The sequence below is a fragment of the Haliotis rufescens genome, unplaced genomic scaffold, assembly GCF_023055435.1.
Source record: "Haliotis rufescens isolate VD_foot unplaced genomic scaffold, xgHalRufe1.0.p SCAF_6, whole genome shotgun sequence".
NCBI classification, from domain to species: domain Eukaryota; kingdom Metazoa; phylum Mollusca; class Gastropoda; order Lepetellida; family Haliotidae; genus Haliotis; species Haliotis rufescens.
This window is the reverse complement of record NW_025964334.1, coordinates 49,954,725-49,974,314: the sequence shown is the minus strand read 5'-3', so window position 1 is coordinate 49,974,314 and position 19,590 is coordinate 49,954,725. Positions and strand designations below refer to the sequence as shown.

The 19,590-nt window shown below is 39.6% G+C and overlaps 2 protein-coding genes across 2 annotated transcripts; one reads left to right on the top strand and one right to left on the bottom strand.

Annotated features, from left to right (window-relative positions):
- The first annotated feature begins 2,812 nt into the window (after positions 1-2,812).
- Positions 2,813-9,458, top strand: LOC124112149 (hemicentin-1-like). The gene is made up of 6 exons (XM_046472129.2): positions 2,813-2,922; positions 4,335-4,415; positions 5,073-5,104; positions 5,556-5,744; positions 7,974-8,162; positions 8,932-9,458. The coding sequence occupies exons 1-6, from the start codon at positions 2,852-2,854 to the stop codon at positions 9,270-9,272; spliced, it is 903 nt and encodes a 300-aa protein (XP_046328085.2). The 5' UTR covers positions 2,813-2,851; the 3' UTR covers positions 9,273-9,458.
- Position 9,459: 1 nt separating this feature from the next.
- Positions 9,460-18,654, bottom strand: LOC124112148 (sulfotransferase 1B1-like). The gene is made up of 6 exons (XM_046472128.2): positions 18,645-18,654; positions 15,848-16,030; positions 14,692-15,015; positions 14,111-14,211; positions 12,268-12,430; positions 9,460-9,888 (listed from the first exon to the last, which is right to left on the bottom strand). Exons 2-6 carry the CDS (start codon positions 16,008-16,010, stop codon positions 9,779-9,781), a joined length of 861 nt encoding a protein of 286 aa, XP_046328084.2. The 5' UTR covers positions 16,011-16,030; positions 18,645-18,654; the 3' UTR covers positions 9,460-9,778.
- Positions 18,655-19,590: the final 936 nt, after the last annotated feature.

Here is a 19,590-nt window from a genome sequence, read left to right as displayed (position 1 = left end):
CCGGTATCTTCGGGCATGTCTTGTTGAGCTTCAAAGAGCATCAGAATGTTGCAATCAATTATTGCTGAAATAAATCTGTTTTAATCAAAATTGAAAGGATTGAAAATCTATAATGAAAAGGGTTTTGTCACTTACGTAAATATTCTCTTTGACCTTATACGAAGAGTATTCTAAGATCATTAAACTCGGCAATCGTTGGTGGATTGCGCCAAGCAACCTTGATACCAAATTTGGTACCTCACGTATAATGCGGTACATAATTTTCGAAACAGATAATTACGTTTTTCATAAGTTATCACTAATTTGTGACATATATACGGACAAAAATTACCTCAGAGGATAATCTTCTATGGGGGTTTAAGAGGATTAAAATAATTCAAGCTAACATCAATAAAATATTGAAATTATAGCATACCTTCTTAACATTCCAATGGAAAGAATAGTGACTAAGTTAGAAATCAAATTATATTTATCTCCAATACTATGCCCTCATCAGTATACACACACACACATACACACACACAAGCACACATATACATACATACACACAAACACACATATACACAGCAACACACACACATATACATACAAACACATACACACATAGGTATGTATCTATGTGTGTGTTTGTGTGTGTGTTTATGTATGTATGTATGTATGTATGTATGTATGTATGTATGTATGTATGTATGTATGTGTGTATGTATGTGTGTGTGCGCGCATGAAGGTGTGTATGTAATGACAGTAAATGTGAGCTCTGTCATTGGTATCACATATATGACTGCACTTCTACATACTCTAGATGACAGTATCATGTACGTAGATGAAAGTATGTAAGTGGACGATAGTATCTAGATGGCATACTATCATCTACGTAGAAGATACTATCATATACGTAGATGAAAGTATCTTCTACGTAGATGATAGCATGCCACAAACATCACATCACTTCCAATAAATTTCTTTCACTATGTTGACACCACCCTTTAATGACGAGTGTACGATAAAATCTATACCAACCATCCCTAACTTAACAGTTTTGTACGTTTGTCATCATACACTGTGACAGTATTTCTCGAATTGTACATGTGAAACGCAAGGTCAACTGACAAAGATCATTTCTAGTCAATTGGCGTCTTGGACACTACGGTAGCAAGGTTATTACAATTTACGTAAGAATTTATTACATTTTACCGCAAGTAGAGATTATTACAATTTACGTCAATTTTTATTACAATTTGCGTATTACAATTTACGTCAAATATTATTACAATTTACGTTGTTATTACAATTTACGTCAAAATTATCACAATTTGCTGCAAGTATTACAATTTACCTTTTTATTACAATTTACGTCGTAACAGGGCTTCACACATTTTACCCATGTCGGGAATCAAACCCTGGTCTTCGGCGTGACGATCGAACGCTTAAACCACTAGGCTACCCGACCGCCCTTCATCGAAGTAAGATATGTATATAACTCTATATCACATAAAGAATAAAAGGTCTTTATGTTCACTGTGACAAAATTATGTCATTTAAATGGCATGAATCTTCCCACAAAAAGAGCCGTTTCTATATATTTATGATGCGGCCGTATGTTTACATTTTCAAATGTTGTATTCGTATGCAAATCGATCTCATTATAAAGACACTTACTTTGACGATAAAATTACAAAATTAATCTTATCGTACAGTAAAATAAAGAAGTTATCTGTAAATTGTGTCTACTTTGTTATAAGGACACGTATAATCATGACGTTGCTAATTGTTAAAATCATTGTTAGTCATAAACAAGATTTTCTGTAAAAATATATTCGTGACATACACTTGCAATGAAATCTGAAGTTCGTTCAATTTCCCTTTAAATTTATAAAACAATATAGGTATATTATAAGTGGTTCAATGATTATGATATGATAAACTATAAGTAGGGATTGTAAATTATAATTTTATCGATAACATGAATTTAGTGCTGTCCCATGCTTTTATCATTGAGTCTGAAGTTCGTTCAATTTCCCATAAATAAATAAACCAATATAGGTATATCATAACTTGTTCAAGGATCATGATATGATAAACTATATAAGTGGGGATAGTAAATTTGAATTTTATCGATAACATGAATATAGTTCTGCCCCATGCTTTTATCATTGAGATATATAAGAGAAATTGAACACAAGAAGGTTTTTAAGGCCATATATCTACTCTCTTCTCAGAACATGTGAAAAGGGTGGTCGTTGTCTCTTCATGTTTGTTTCTCCCATTATATTTCACAATCAATGTCAGTCGTACATGATGACTTCAGTTAAAATGAGCCGTCATCATATGAGGTTTTACCCAAAGCAAATTAAACATCACTATGTAAGGACATATATACAAATACTATCACTAAAATGTGTGACTTGTCGCTATGAAAAATATCATTATATGATTGTTTAACAGAGGTGATTTCTATAATGCTCAATGCAGCTCATTCTCTCAGTATCAACTTACTGGGGTCGTCTTTGTACAAAGTCAGTTGAACATAAATTAATGAAGCGAGGAACATGACTGGCTCACAGTCATATTCTCATACGTTGACATAACTCCATTATACCAACGCGTTGGTATGAAATTAGAACCTCAAGGTGGGCTAGATGGCCGATAATCAAAATTCTTCAAAATAAATCTCAGTATCAAAGGTAAGCAATAATACTCATCTCTCATGCAAAATAAGGACATTTGTCAGAAGCACGTGAACTTGAAGATATGTCAGCAGAATTCAATACTTTGGGTTTGTAATTACCACTTCTATAAAAAGGACAGTTTGCAGAGCAAGGGATAGGTACATGTGTGGGCGTCTGTCACAATGAACATCGCCTTGGTGTCTGTCCTGCTGTTGGTGGCTGTTGCAGCTAGCCACGTCTCTGCTGCGGACAGGTAGGTTACACTTTGACATACCACTGTTTAAATGTCATCGTTTGTAGGTAGAGACTGCATGTAGTTTTACGCCGCAGTCAGCATTATCCAAGCTACGTCACAGCCGCCTGTATGTAATCGAGTCGATCGTGTCACTCTTAAGAGTCAGATCCGAAATAATGCACAGCGTAAGGCGCGAATCGGCTACCATCAAAATTAGTACAAATCAACTCCACCGTATTGTACAATGTCGAGCTAAAGAATTAGAAAAGGTGTGATCCTATGAACGAAATCTACATACTACCACCGTGTTACCAAGCATTCCACATGTTGTATTCATTAAGGACAAATTAGAAATATCTTTAACAGGTTAATCTCTGTTTGGATCTCATGTTATAAACTGAAATAGGTTTTGAAGAATAAAATGTGTTCCAGAAAATACTGCGACATGATTTCTCTGGAGGTGCTAGGTGTTCTGAAATTAATACAAAGAAAATAATTGAATGTCTCGAAGCAGTCAATGCAATGAAAGAAATTGATAAAAATCCCAAGTCCAGTGCCAGAATATTAATAGTATTAGTCTCTTATTATCCAAAGACATTGTTTTAAACATATTTTATTGACATTCAAAGGTCAAATCATTTTGGCAAACGCTGTCCAACTTACAACGCCCATTCCATAAACATACACAGACAGCGGACTGTGGTGTAAATAATAAGATTGAGTGAGTGAGTTGGATTTAACGCCGCTTTTAACAGTATTCCAGTTACATCACGCCGTGTCAGCTTAATGTGGGAGGAAAGCCCGAAGTGATGCAGTTCTCAGTCGTTTACCACTTCGGTGAATCCAACGAGCACGGGTATGGTGCTGACACACCTAGAAACATAATCGGGGCGGACCGGGATTGGAACCCACAATGATAGGTTTCTGGAGGGCCCAAAGGTCGCAACTCTTCAAAGCGCAGCGCCTTAGACGACTGGGCCACCCGTGCCCCGTAATAAGATTGAAATCAACAAAGTGCATACAATAGGCGATAAAAAAAAATTAATATTAAGTAAAAATACATAAAATGTTGTTGTGATGAATACTGTACACGAATCATCTGGAGTGAGGTTGTTAAACATCAATGGTAAAATAGGAGATTTTTATGGGGATAAATCGAATCCATTCTTTTTGCTGACATAATATATTTTTACACACTTTTTATGTATTAATTAGAATGAAATGTAAAAAAAAATTCCTTTTTGTCAAAAAGGCATTAACAAGTATAGAGTATATATCCGTCATGTCTACACAGTTTGCTGTAGGGGTTTCATTCAGAATTCATTCAGGGATGGTCCAGTAAAGCTCGGCAGGACATCCCGATAGGCCGTGATATTACTGAAATCTTGTCTGATGAAGCGGCGTTAACCCTATCTCACTGTTTTATACAGGTGTTCCTACCTACAGTACTACCTGGAGGTGTACAAGACTCGATGTGGCTGGCGCGGCTGGGGCAGGTGTTGGAGATACAGGTAACTCGTTAATGTCATAACCTAACGTCAACGATATGGTTGTGATAATATTGTAGATAATATTGTATATGCAGGGTTTCACCTAACCAGTCCTTGTTTTAGCACCCTTAATGCCGAGCGCCAGGCAGTGTAACAAAAAATACCATCTTTTAAGGTATTTTTGTATGACGCGTCCAGGGATCGAACCCCCGACCGCCCTCTGTCCAGGCAGACGCTCTACCACTTAGACCACGGAGGTAGTCACAAGAAAGTGATAACAAAATAAACATGAATATTCGGATTATTGTTGTTTAACGCCGCACTCAGCAATATTCCAGCTACATGACGGCGGTCTGTAAATAATCAAGTCTGGACCAGACAATCCAGTGATTTATATCATGCGCATCGATCCACGCAATTGGGATCGGTGACATGCATCAACCAAGTCAGCAAGTCAGACCACCGATCCCGTTAGTCGCCTTTTACGACAAGCATAGGCGCTTTTTACGGCAAGCATGCGTTGCTGAAGACCTATTCTACCCCGGAATCTTCACGGGTCCCATATTGATGTGGTATTGATGTGGTAATATGTATTTTATCAAATGTCATAATGTCGTCATCGGCTCTGTGAACAATTTTAAACATGTCTATATTGAGAAATTATGTGTACCTTTCTAGATACAAGACGGAGATACGCTACAAAGACTGCAGTAAGTTTCACTTTAGAGTCTATACATACCTAGTTTTTTATCTCTCTCTGAAACATTAATATTCCATCTTTCAAAAGAAAATATTATGATATATTATTTCTCATAAATGTTATCTATAAAATTTGTGAATATGTCAAATGAACGAATTGACCAACATGGAATATGAGCTTCAATAGCCACGGTAAATGAAACGTCATATTTGAATATATTAAAAGTCAAATAATATCCAATATTTATAACAATAGAATAAGCGTCGTTAGAACAGTTGCCCCAATGAGATCGGTCCATTCATTAATTGTGTAAGCGATCTGAAGTTCATTGTGTAACATTGATCTTGTTCGCTGTAATTATTATGCTAGTTGCGATAAAAGGGATTGACAAGTCGTTCGACAGCTTGGTTTTTATTGAAGTAAATGTTCGCAAGTCGAAAGGAGTTACATTGATCTTGCAGCACATGGACAGTGGTCACCCTGGTCTGCCATAAGTGAGACCCAGTGCTCGGAGACGTGTGGAGGGGGTGAGAAGGAGATTACCATGGACCGCACCTGCACCGCACCTGCCCCAAGCAATGGGGGACACAAGTGTGCCGGGGGCTGCCGTAAAGTAGACGTCGTCGCATGTAACGAGCAGCCTTGCCCTAGTGAGTTCCCGATAGCTAAGGACCCGTGAAGATTCCGGGGTAGAATAGGTCTTCAGCAACTCATGCTTGCCGTAAAAGGTGACTATGCTTGTCGTAAAAGGCGACTTACGGGATGTCATCGATCCCAATTGCGCGGATCGATGCTCATGATATTAATCACTGGATTGTCTGGTCCAGACTCGATTATTTACAGACCGCCGTCATATAGCTGGAATATTGCTGAGTGCGGCGTTAAACAACAAACCAACCAACCAACCAACCAACCGATAGCTAAGCCTGGACTGAGTTTAATATTATTGTTTACGATGTATTTGATTAATTTCCTAAGAGGCAGAAAACGAAACATAAAACAGCGTCATATTATTTTCTTTTTGTATTGGCTTATGACTTTATGAAGCATATTTTCAATCACTGGATTTTAACAAAAGAATAGTTACTGTTGTATGCACACTCTGTGAGTGGGTGGTGTTCCTTTTCGCGCCCCATGAAGATCCGGGGTAGAATAGGTCTTCAGCAACCCATGCTTGCCGTAAAAGGCGACTATGCTTGTCGTAAGAGGCGACTAACGGGATCGGGTGGTCAGGCTCGCTGACTCAGTTGAAGCTTGTCATTGATCACAATTGCGTGGGTCGATGCTCATGATATCAATCACTGGGTTGTCTGGTCCAGATTCGATTATTTACAGACCGCCGCCATATCGCTGAAATATTGCTGAGTGCGGCGTTAAACAACAAACAAACAAAACTTCTTGAGTTACAATTTTTATCTCAGCTGTCAAATGTCCGTGTTGGAAATGGATTTACTCTCTCAATGACAATTCATTCTATCCATCAAGCATAAGCCGGGTAATTATAATGAAAAGAAATACTACTGAACGCCTACTTATTCAGTCTATGTTATCGTTATGTCGACAGTAATTACCATGCTGTGGTGGTAAAAGAGGTCGTTCGACGGCTTGGTGTTTGTTGAGAAAATGTTCGAAAGGAGTAAATTGATATTTTAAATGCAAATTGATACACCTACTCTACAATCACTTTACTATTTTAGACGTTAATTATGCGTATCGTCGTTTAAATGTTCAGTTTAGGTGATATCTATAGTCAAGTAGAAATAATACACAAACCATAATTTACCTATATGGCATTATGGATGCAAACGATGCATTTCAACTACATCTGCAAAACGAAATATTTTTTTCATTAATTCTATGAGCCTAAATATGTTTTTGTAATAAAAAACATCATCGGAACAATGTCATGTTTGATGCAGACCATTTCCGTTTATCAGCAGTCGAACGCATTATTATTTTTTCAAGCATTCTCTTTGACTAACTTTTTTTTCATAAATTCCCTGGCGTGTCTATTGTGCCCTTCTCCCAGGGCTATTACCTGGTCTGGTACCCGTCTGGCTTTTGTTGATGAAATTATTTTTTGCATCAAATTTACTATATTTCTACATCTACGTAGATTAATAGTAATCTGTACAAAGTTTTGCCTTTGATTTTTTCCAATAAACATTAAGTGGGGCACAAGAAATCTGTGAGCGTGGGTTCGAATCAGAGTTCGCTCGTATCATATTTTAAAGTTTGTCAGAACCATACATTCAGTCGTGGTGTGAAAGCGTGAAAGACCTGTATCACATTTGCTCTCACACCCAGCTGCAACCACGTTATATAGCATAGATACAGTTCAAAATGGCGTTAAACCAAAACGTTCACTCAGTCTCACTTACAACATTGAGTGGCCCGTGAAGATCCGGGGTAGAATGGGTCTACAGCAACCCATGCTTGCCGTAATAGGCGATTATGCTTGTCGTAAAAGCGACTAACAGGATCGGGTGGTCAGGCTCGCTGACTTGGTTGATGCATGTCATAGGTCCTAATTGCGCGGATCGATGCTCATGATGTCAAACACTGGATTGTCTGGTCCAGGCTTGATTATTTACAGACCGCTTGAATATTACTGAGTGTGGCGTTGAACAACAAACAAACTACAACATTAAGGTGCGATTGGTTAGCCTGGTGGTAAAAGATTTCGCACGTTGTCGACCCAGGTCGAGTCCCCTAAGGGGTAGAATGTATCGTGATGCATATCACCTTGAGGCATCCTTGTGTTACCATCGAACACATATTTATCGGTAGCCTATTCCACCCGACAAATGAAATCAATACAATTGTAAATCATAATTCCGGCTTTGCCCTCATTCTGCTGTCATCATGCCGCATTACAGTTGACGGTGGGTGGTCCGAGTGGGGAGCCTGGAAGGGTGGAGACTGTTCGGCCTTGTGTGGAGGGGGGACCATCAACCAGCACCGGAAGAGGTCCTGCAACAAACCAGTGCCTCAGTTTGGTGGCGCCGACTGCTCTGGTGTCGACAAGGAGAACGGAACGAATACTTGTAACACAGACGCATGCGGCGGTAAGCGACATCAACGGATATATGTTAATGAAATTATTGGCGGCTTATGAAGTAAAGAGGTATATATAACTTAAACCTTGAGTGTAAAGACTGATCTAGGTTTGTAGGTGTGACTGTCCTTATTTCTTTACCTCACGTGATAACAAACGCATAGCTGTTCAAAGCGTGGGTGTGGATTAGTCTGGTTGTTAAAGCATTAACTAGTTTCGGCGAGGACTCGTATTCGAACCCCTCAAACACTTCAATGCAATGTCACCCCGCTGTGATACAGTTTGAATATTGCTAAATGTGGCGTAAAGCTTCACCCACTTACTCGGGACCCGTGAAGGTCCGGGGTAGAATAGGTCTTCAGCAGCCCATGCATGCTGTAAAAGGCGACTATGCTTGTCGGGCGACTAACGGGATCGGGTGGTCAGGCTCGCTGACTTGTTTGATACATGTCATCGATCCCAATTGCGTGGATCGATACTCATGATATTAATCACTGGATTGTCTGGTCCAGACTCGATATTTTACAGACCGCCGTCATATAGCTGGAATATTGCTGAGTGCGGCGCTAAACAACACACAAACCAACCAACCACTTATTTGGACTGCCAGTTATGATTTCTGGGTCAAGTATCTCAACGTCAACATATTCAAACTAATATCTCCGGATTCAAGTATTCTCCGCTTCAACGTATTCCCAGTGTCCTATCAAAATACAAATAACATGACTGAAATGTTCGCTTTTAATTATTATTTTTATAAAGTAACACATAATTTTCAGATCGATGTCCCGCTGGTGAAATAAAGTACCACCCTCACGCTACCGACGGTACACGCTTCTACCAATGCGCTCACGGAGTTGCCGTTCGTAGGTCATGCGGGCCTGGCACCATTTACGACGCCAGCATCAACGTCTGCAGCTTCACCGCGACTCAGGCGCCCGTCCCTCCTGTCAACAGCTGTGACCCCTCCCTGGGGATGTTTCAGCGCCACCCCCGGGACTGCTCCCGCTTCCTGATTTGTGTGGAGGGAGGCCGCGTGTATGAGCAGAATTGTCCATCTGACATGAAGTGGAACAACGACATCCAAACCTGCGACTACGCTCACAACGTCGACTGCTAGGATGATCGTCACACGACCCCATGCACCCACGACTCAACCGTCAAACCGATTTCGTTCGAGAATCTTTCATGCAAAGAACTAATCGCTTTTGTTCAATATAGTCATAAATAAATATTCAAAATAATATAAATTGTTATTCGGGAGTGTGGTTCTTCTATATCTGATATCAATAAAGCACTAACAAAATCTCGTTGTGAGTGTTTTATTTTCAAGAGATCCAATACAGTATCTTAATCTAAGCATATTTATTTGATATATGTTTCAAGGACTCTTCCTTGAATTACACAAATCATCTCTACACTCTTGAAGCCCGTGCATAACTTAGTGGTGAACGTGCTCGCTTGTCACGCTGATGGCCCGGGTTCGATTTCCCACATGAGCTACACAATGTGAAAAATTCATTCTTGTAAACCTTCTTGTAAGTCTTACTTACTCATCAGCTTAATGAAGCATAGAATGTTAGGACATTCGACATTCTCTTTTGTAAACAACACCACAAACACGCTCTACAAGTACCAATTATAAAATTTGGAATGCTTCATTTTCTGCGTGTAAATGTCATTGAAGTCCTTTGTCTGGACAGCAGTGAACCAGTTCTTCCAGTCGCCAATAATGCCTAAAATGATGAAAGGAATAATTTTAATAAAAGCGACAAAACCCTTTACATAGTCATAAAAACAGTAAATGAAAGATACAAAACTCTTTACATACTAAAGAGAAATCTCTGCCGAAGCAGAGTCGATTGTATTACGACTATATCGTGAGCATGTGTTCATGAATCACTTTCCAATAGTGATGATACCAACAGTGATATCCTGGTGACACCGTCACAAACACATGCAAAGGCAAGTGCATTGTTCACCTAAGATACCAAAGGAACATGTGGTACCAGTCAAAGTAGGGAATTGCACCGGACATCATTTTTGTTACGAATGCGTCAAATTTGTTAATGTCCTCCACATGTTTACCACAAAACTTTTGGAAAGTTTCACTGAGGCCTTGCATGTTGTGGACAGCCTTGATCAAACAACGTCTAAGCAAGAGTCGCACGACGCTCTTTGAAATCTTGTGGAAAGAGCATGCTCGATTGTAGCTCAGCGACTATGCTTGTCATAAAAGGCGACAAACGGGATCGTGTGGTCAGGCTCGCTGACTTGGTTGATGCATGTCATCGATCCCAATTGCGTGGATCGATGCTTATGATATTAATCACTGGATTGTCTGGTCCAGACTCGATTATTTACAGACCGCCGTCATATAGCTGGAATATTGCTGAGTGCGGCGTTAAACAACAAACCAACCAACCAAAATGTGTGAAATGTAACCATCAAGGACTGAAGCTGCAAACTATGCTATCACAAGCAGAGTCGATTGTACGATTCCGACTATATCATGAAAATTTCTTTAAGAATGACTATCAAATAATGATGATACCGGGTGTTCGGGAAACGTTTAGCGTATCCTGTCCCACCGGTGGCAACAAACAGATGCAAAGGCATATTAAACATCGGTGTTGGTATCTACAAGAACAATCATTGCTTTTCAAATATTGCCAACGTTATTACATATCAAAGTATATTTTATTCTTAATCTAAAATGAGAGATATTAGTTCAGGCCATACTGACTATAGGTCCATCAGAGGCATGGGATGTTGTGATTTGAAACCCCAGAAAAATATTAGAATCGTGTCTCGCGAACATCTGGTGTCATCACAGATTTCAGTGATCCATTCCTCTAATGTTAACCGCTATGTTGCCCTTTACGCCGACTCGAATCTGTTTCGAGACTGGTTGTTCTCTGGCGTTGACGTTTTATTATATACTATGAACGATATGTAAGGGAACCCCTGCCATTTCAGCTATTAGAAATGACCATATTTGTTGCACGAGACACAGTCACCGAATGGCGGATAGAAAACTCGCTCAAACTTAGCACATTGCACATGCAAAAATGCCGTCCACGTTGACAGATCCTGGTTACACATGGTTTATTGGTCGGGTACAAAGGAAAATTACTAAAATGTGTACATGATTAGACATGATTGCATGTCATCGATCCTAATTGCGTGGATCGATGCTCATGATATTAATCAATGGATTGTCTGGTCCAGACTCGATTATTTACAGACCGCCGTCATATAGCTGGAATATTGCTTAGTGCGGGGTTAAACAACAAACCAACAAACCAACCTTTGGAATGTTCTTGGCTGAAGGGTTCTCAAGAGACCCAACTTTCCCAGAATATTCAACACCTTGGGCAGACCCTACAAGGAAACTGGCGAAGGATTCCAGCGTTTGATTTTCATTATACACATTCGATGTCGTGCCTGCATCGATGCTCATATGGGGCATAGACCAGATATTGATTTTACTCAATCTCATTTAAATCAGAATCTAAGTTCTCGCTTCCGCAAAACAAAGATCTGAGGACATACCATCACGGGTCACGTCAGAACGACCTTTCGCGAACTTTGACCGACCACTGAATCGAATAACCAGATCTCGATATCAGGCAATGAGATTGCAGCTTTCTCCAGCTTCAGACTACGCTTGAAATATATGTTGACACAGTTTTTGATTAAAACATTCCGAAATGTCTAATATATAGTTGCGATTGTATTGCAGAACTTCCCACGTACTGTGCAACGCCTCCTCTCTTCAAATGTTTATCCCGCGATAGCGAGAGATAGACGGAATCAGTCCATAGCTGTCGTTCGGAATACCCCGTGTTAACGTTTTCGAGGTTGCATGATTAGAAAACTCATTCCGACTGTCACTTTCATGTTCTGGTAAGCGACGCTTTGATTGGTCAGATGTCGTTCTGAAGTGACCCGTAATGGGACGTCCTCAGATCTTTGTTTAGCGACAGCGAGAACTAAGATCCGATTTTAATGAGATTGGATTTTGCAATACCATTTCTGAATAAATCTGGGGGTTCCTTTAAATATTGTTCCTATAGACTGTCATGATTGATACTTCACGGAATTATACTTACCTTTTCTGTAGTGGATGGCCTCACCATCTCGTTTATCAGCAATGTCTCCCTTTGCTGTCTTCATGTGTTTAAAATCAGATTGAATAGCTATGTCACGGACTAGCTGATCTGGACACTTTATGTTGAGAAATTCTGAAATACTCCTGATCACACGGAACGGATTCTGAAATATATCAAACACCAACTAATGACTATAGGCCATACCAGAGAAAGAAACATTAGTTTGGTGACTGAGTATGTAGAAAAGACTTTCAAATTTTACCTATATTAAATTTTCAATAAGCACAGACTGAAGATGGGATTCTTTTAAAAAAAATAATTGTACCAGAATTTACTGGGAAAAGATTAGCCCCAGCTCCTACACAGACATAAGATTGAAAAAAAGTGTCTGACAAAATATCCTGTCTCTAACAACGTTATTAAGTGGCCGGATCCTTGGATACTTGGGGAAAGGGATTAGACTGGGTCCCCAGGTCTCTGCTGCTCATCGTAGGGGGGGGGGGGGGGGGGGGGGGGATGTTATAACTAAATTAGATCGAGTGATTAATCCCGTGTAATCCTACACCGATTACAGACTGAATGATATATACGACTTAACATTTGACAGGGACATCTGTGTGAATCAAGAACTAGTGGAAAACTTATAAGTTGAGCAGTAGTTGGAATACTGCATCTTCAGGAGGCAAGAGAGTTAACTGACTTTAAAAGTCCAGTTTCCACCCTTGCCGAACTAGGCTGGAATTCCTGGGCTTTATCGTAGCGCCACCAGTGGTTATTACGAGTTATGTCCCTTCTTAGCCTCTCCTATGGACCAATCAGATTCCGTCACTTTCATTTGTTTCAAACAAAATGGCGGCGCCGAGTCAAGACGATCTGATCGATAATCAAGATCTATATTGTGATAAAACGGGTCTTACATCGCGAAGTGCATCAAATCACGTGAGCACCTTGATTAAAAACATGAAAAGGTTTGGAAAATGTCTGCTGACAACGAGTTGGCGGTGCATATGCTTCGCAAATCCTGCAATCGATCCAAATCTACACGACAGTTTACGAACCTGATTTCGATTTCGTTGCGCGATTTTGATTGGACTATGCATAGACTCGTTAGTCCAGCCAAAATGTAACACCATATAATACCAGCCTAGTTCGGAAAGGGTGGAAAATGGACTTTTATAGTCAGTTAACTCTCTTGCCTTGGGAAGATGGAATACTGTAGTGCAAAATAACAAATATACAAATAGTCGCATATAATAAAATTTTCGTTGTGTTCGCTGAAATTCCTGCATTCTGATTACCTGAATTGGTCACGTCTTATTGCATTCACTTCCCCAACTTTTGTAAGAATCCGCTATACAGATTCATACAGTTTGCACATCGGTTTTTCGATTCATACCTCAATGAACCGAAAAAAATACACAGTCAATCCTTAAATAAAACTGATTGGAAAACGTAACTGTAATTAACCAACTCCTCACTAAATCATCCATCTATTACCACCTACGCAATTACCTCATGAATTCAATAATAACGGTATGATCTTAATACCCTACACCTGAACTTCCAACATCCCCACCTTCACATACGAAAGACACATCCCTCAATTAAACGTCCAATACCCAGAACTAAAAGTCCAAGGTCCAAATTCTAAAATATCTCCATGACTCTAGTGTTATTATTTTACTTCCCTCACTCACCCTTAACCCCTTCATGGGGAATAATATGATGGATATGCACTTGTAAATTATTCATACGTTCATATACCCTGAGTGCGAAATCGCGTCCTCCGGAAGCGCTCTTTAAATCTCGACCATCATCATCATCATCATCATCATCATCCTACCTGCTTGGTCTCTTCGTATCTGACAATCAACACTGGATGGTCGGACTCACTCATAACTTTCTCCCAAGATATAACATCATCGAACCAGGAGCCCCAGGCAACTACAACAGATTTTCAACAGTGTATTCATATATCCATACTTCAGATCTGCAACCTAACTCAGCAATCCTAATACCAGGCAATTGCAATCATGGCGATGTCTTATTGATGTGTATGAGCTAAATGACAGATTCGACTATTACTTTACACGAGGAACAATTACGAAAAATAAAATTTCGATTATATGATTCATACTGGCTTCACCAACAGAAATATCTTCCCTGCATAACAAGAAAATAAAAAAATGGATGTCCCACATTTAACAAAATGTGATAACACTGGATATTTGTTTCCTTTAAAATAGATGTTATTATTACATGAACTTTCTCTGTACTTAGAGAAATAATCACATTGATCTACATCCAAAACAGAAGTCATTCTAGTTTTGCTACTTAATGATTTTAAAAAATAAAACCAACTCGTCTCAATATATATGCTAATGTCTCGCCAGAGTTCAAACCAATAGCAGTCTATTAGGGTACCTTTTCCCTCAACCGAAGCTACCAGGTATTCATCAAATCCCACCATTGTGCGTTCATTTGTCCTATATTGATTCGTCACAACAAATCGAGACACGATCACATCCCTTGGGTCTCGCATCAAGTAGATAATCTTTGTTTTCTTCTTTCGCACTTGTGTTGGCAATAAGTGAAACTGGACATGCGTATTCAGAATCCTTGGTGATGGGAGACAACTCACAACCTCTTCTGGTTGCAATTCTAGCGTCTGAGTCTCCTTTTCAAGAGGACTCAGTTCCGCTTTTCTTCTTATCAGCATATGGATCAGTTCAAATGTTAGATGTGTTCCTGAAATTTGAAACACAAGTCGTAATATCCAAGATACCTCGCAATGCGAACACGTTGTGAAAGAGTTTGAATGTAACCGCAACTTTGATGTCTTCATCCTGGAGTGTTAGCATCTATCACGTATTAGATGATGTATTTGTGCCTTTTCTATCGTAATAATAAAACCGACAAAACCATTTCCATATTCAAAAGGAATCTCTGCAGAGTCAAAAGCAGAGTCGACCGTACGGTTGTGGATATATCATAAGCTATTGTTTATGAATGACTATCTAAAAAGCGATGATACCAAGTGTTCACGAAAAGGTGAGCGTATTCTGCCCCACGGGTGGCACCCGTCACAAACACATGCAAAGGCAAGTTAATTGCTCACCTGGAGTAAACATGTCTTTCTTTTTGAAAGCTTTACTGAGGCCTTGAATGTTGTGGCAATGAACAAACAACTTTTGAGCAAGAGTAGTGGTGTGACGCTTTTTGAAATCTTGTTGGAAAGGGCATGCTCCATTGTATCTCACAAGTTGTGTTAACACCAAATTTTGAGCTGATGGAATATTGCTCGATATGAAGGGAAAGGTGACTATTAGAAAGTTGAAGTCATAACTATAAAACAGCAGTAATCATTCGGATTCTTTACACGTCCACATCGATTAATGTCAAACACATTTACACCAGCAAGTGGGCATGTTGCTCTTTATGACACGAGATGATAGCAATGCACTGTTATCAACAAAGGCGAGGACAATTTGAAGTCTCTGAAGATTATTCATACATCGAGATTTTATGTAGTTTAGAATGAGTTCAAACTGTGGTTCCAAGTGTACATCTCCATAGATACCTGATCGTGCGTGGCCACACAGCAGCACATCATCGTCACGGATGTTGACGCTGGAAATGTTCTTCACAGTTTCCCCATTGAAACTGTCAGGAAAGTATGTTCCATCTACGTCCAGTAGTGTGTAGGGGTTCCCTTTGCAGTCAAGTAACGTTCTCAAAGACATCTCCACGTTGGTATCTAGCACTTGAACATATCAAATAAATAAAAATCTAGCATTTGAACATATTAAATTTTTAAAAATGTAAATAATATTTATAAGGGACGTACCATTTGCTAGCAACACGGGAGGGTGTATGTGACGTGGTGTATTTTACGTATACAAACAGAAACGGATAATGGAATCAGTATATATTGATGATGTTCAGAACATAATACTATACTGTAAATCTTAAAATTGATGCGTCTTGAAAAGGTAACTCTATGAACAGGGTTGGTTGGTTGTTGGTTTGTTGTTTAACGCCGCACTCAGCAATATTCCAGCTATATGACGGCGGTTTGTAAATAAACGAGTCTGGACCAGACAATCCAGTGATTTATATCATGAACATCGATCCACGCAATTGGGATCGATGACATGCATCAACCAAGTCAGCGAGCCTGACCACCCGATCCTGTTAGTCGCCTCTTACGACAAGCATAGTCGCTTGTTACAGCAAGTATTGGTTGCTGAAGGCCTATTCTACCCCGGATCTTCACGGGTCCTATGAACACGGAACTGATATGAAAATAATGTCTTAAAATGCGAGTAGTACACTATTCAAATCCAGTTTCCCACTGTCATACGTAGATACATGACACAAATATTGGCAATAACTGTACATATTAATTTGTCCTAAAAACACACTGCCAGTACACACCGAGGCTGTATCTGTTTTGTTTGATTGTTTGTTGAAACGAAGCCTAGAGCTGTTTGAGACAAAGTCTGAATTGTTTACATTGTTTGTTTTTGTTGTTTAACGCCGAACTCAGCTATATGAAAGCGGTCTGCAACTAATCGAGTCTGGAACTGAAAAACCAGTGATTGACATCATGAGCATCAATCTACGCAAATGGTATGCGATGACATGCATCAACCAAATCAGAGAGCCTGACCACCCAGTCGATCTTCCATAATGAAATGCATCTTAATGACAAGTTTAGCAACCCGGTAATTAGAGACACATTTTCTAGGTACTCCTGTAGCGACTTGGAACCGTCAACCAACTGACGCTTGAACATGTCAAGAGCATTCAAGTTGTCTGTTTAAGTTCTTTGGTTCTTTGCACCACTCCATGTACAACAACTACTGAGTACCTCGACCGTTAGGAATAAACTTCGTGTAAATTTAAACGTTTGCCATAGTGAAAAGGTTGTCCACTAAACATTGTAACATATTTACGGTCATCTACTGAAAACATCTCCATAAAATTGTTTCTTATCATTACTTCATTTAAAATAATATTTAGTGTCAGTAATGAAACTAAACTACAGCTGACTTGACATAATCAGTGTAATACCATATTCCTTGTTCACCCAGGCCCTACAAATAGAGTAGACTACGGTTAAAACGTACACTCTTATAACGTACTGACGGATATAACGAACTTACTTTTTGGTCCCGGCTATTTGCTGAAGTTATGCTGTATGTATGCTTATAACGAACTACGTTTATAACGAACTAAAATTAGAAGTCTCTTTGAGTTCGTTATAACCGTAGTTTACTGTAATCCCTTTTATTCCGTGCTGAGGGCCGGGAAGGTGAGGTAAACCAAGGTACCGTACCACAACACAATCAGAGTTAAGTCAGTTTATTACCCCAATCATTATACACATTATTCCCTCACGTATATCTACTTTTGAACATAGTGGTTAGATTGCATTTCACCAGGCGGATACTGACTATACTACTATCACCCTACCAGTCAGCAATTTTCTTACAATTCTATTCACACCATGCAGATACAACAATATGTAGAGACTTTTAGTGCCTTTATAACTTACCTTACGCCTCACAATAGCCACTATTCACAGGTACACATGTGCCACCTGAGACATTTTAGCGAGTGTGAATAAAATGACAAGATAGTTGTCCATTTCCATGCAACCTGTGACAGTTTAACATTACACGAGCCACTGTTATGATATAAAGTTTTAACCGCCAAAGTTAGAGCGTTCCCTTTTGAGGTTTATCTTAGGATTTCTTTGTTTGTTTGTTGTTTAACGCTGCACTCAGCAATATTCCAGCTATATGACTGCGGTCTGTAAATAGTCGAGTCTGGACCACACAATCCAGTGATTATTTACAGACCGCCGTCATATTACTCGAATATTGCTGAGTGCGGCGTTAAGCAACCATCCAACCAACTTTTTTTCATCTGTAATTATCTGAAACAGCGTGTGATTAGTGTGCTAGTAAAATGTCGAGGGTTGACGGTGACAGCGAGTAACATTTAGAGACGTCTGCTCCTGGTTTGCTTTCAAACAAGGCAGACCAGATCGTTTGAAAAGTTGCGAGACGACAGTTTCTGGTAGGCTGTCTGTGCCTATATAAGAACGTCACGATCCAAAGGCTTTTTTCGACCTGATTTACCTGATCGAGCTTCTAACACTATTTTCACTCTTCAAGAACGGCGACATTCAACAAACTTTGCCAAAATTCTTAACATTCGTGAGTGCACTTTATGTACGGCATTTTTGTTACTCATTGCTGCTCAACACCCCCCTCCTCCCCCCCCCCCCCCCCCCACACACACACACACACTCACACTCTGTATATGGAAGGGCCGGCCCCTTACTCTAAATTTCAAGTATTACTTACCTCTCCAGAAGAGATCTAGTTGTGACAAGAGAACATAGTCAGCGCCGCACGCCTTGTGAGTATGAATATTTATGTTAATGTAATGGTCCCACGACCATACACGCGTATCGTAAAGTAAATAAATGCTACCTTTTGGCGTAAAACACTAACTCATAGGGATTGCTATATTAGTTAGTTTTTCCATGATATGACCAGCTGGTCAGTCATATTGTATACAAAATACAAAGTTTGAAGTGTCACATAAGGCTGTTGTTGCCCCTGCAGAGGACGTGCAGCGACCGCCTGTGTTGAAAAAACGTTCTGCTTTGCTAATAATCAAATAGATTACTAATTCATGATACCTTTTCAAATACAAAGGTTGGAAACAAAACACAAATGCCTACACACATAAGGAAGTTACTTTACTTTAATGATAAACCATTGCTTTGTATGTAGTGAGATTACTGTTCTTTCGGCATTTATTATACTGTCAGGGGTTTTCGACATTGGTCTTCATAGACAGTTAAAAGTCACTGAAAATTTAGTTTAGTTTCATATCTTCAAATGGCTATACAAATATTTTCTTTCAGATAAAGTTTAGTTTGTTTAGTTTGTTTGTTTGTTGTTTAACGCCGCACTCAGCAATATTCCAGCTATATGACGGCGGTCTGTAAATAATCGAGTCTGGACCAGACAATCCGGTGATTGATATCATGAGCTTCCATCCACGCAATTGGGATCGCATTGCATGCATCATCCAAGTCAGCGAGCCTGACGACCCGATCCCGTAAGTCGCCTTTTACGACAAGCATAGTCGCATTCGGGAAGCATGGGTTGCTGAAGACGTATTCTACCCCGGAATCTTCACGGGTCGATAAAGTTTAGTGACACTGTCGCATTCACAATTCCAAGAGCTTTCCATATAACTATTATACACGTTATGGTTTCCAAAAGAGTTTACGTGACC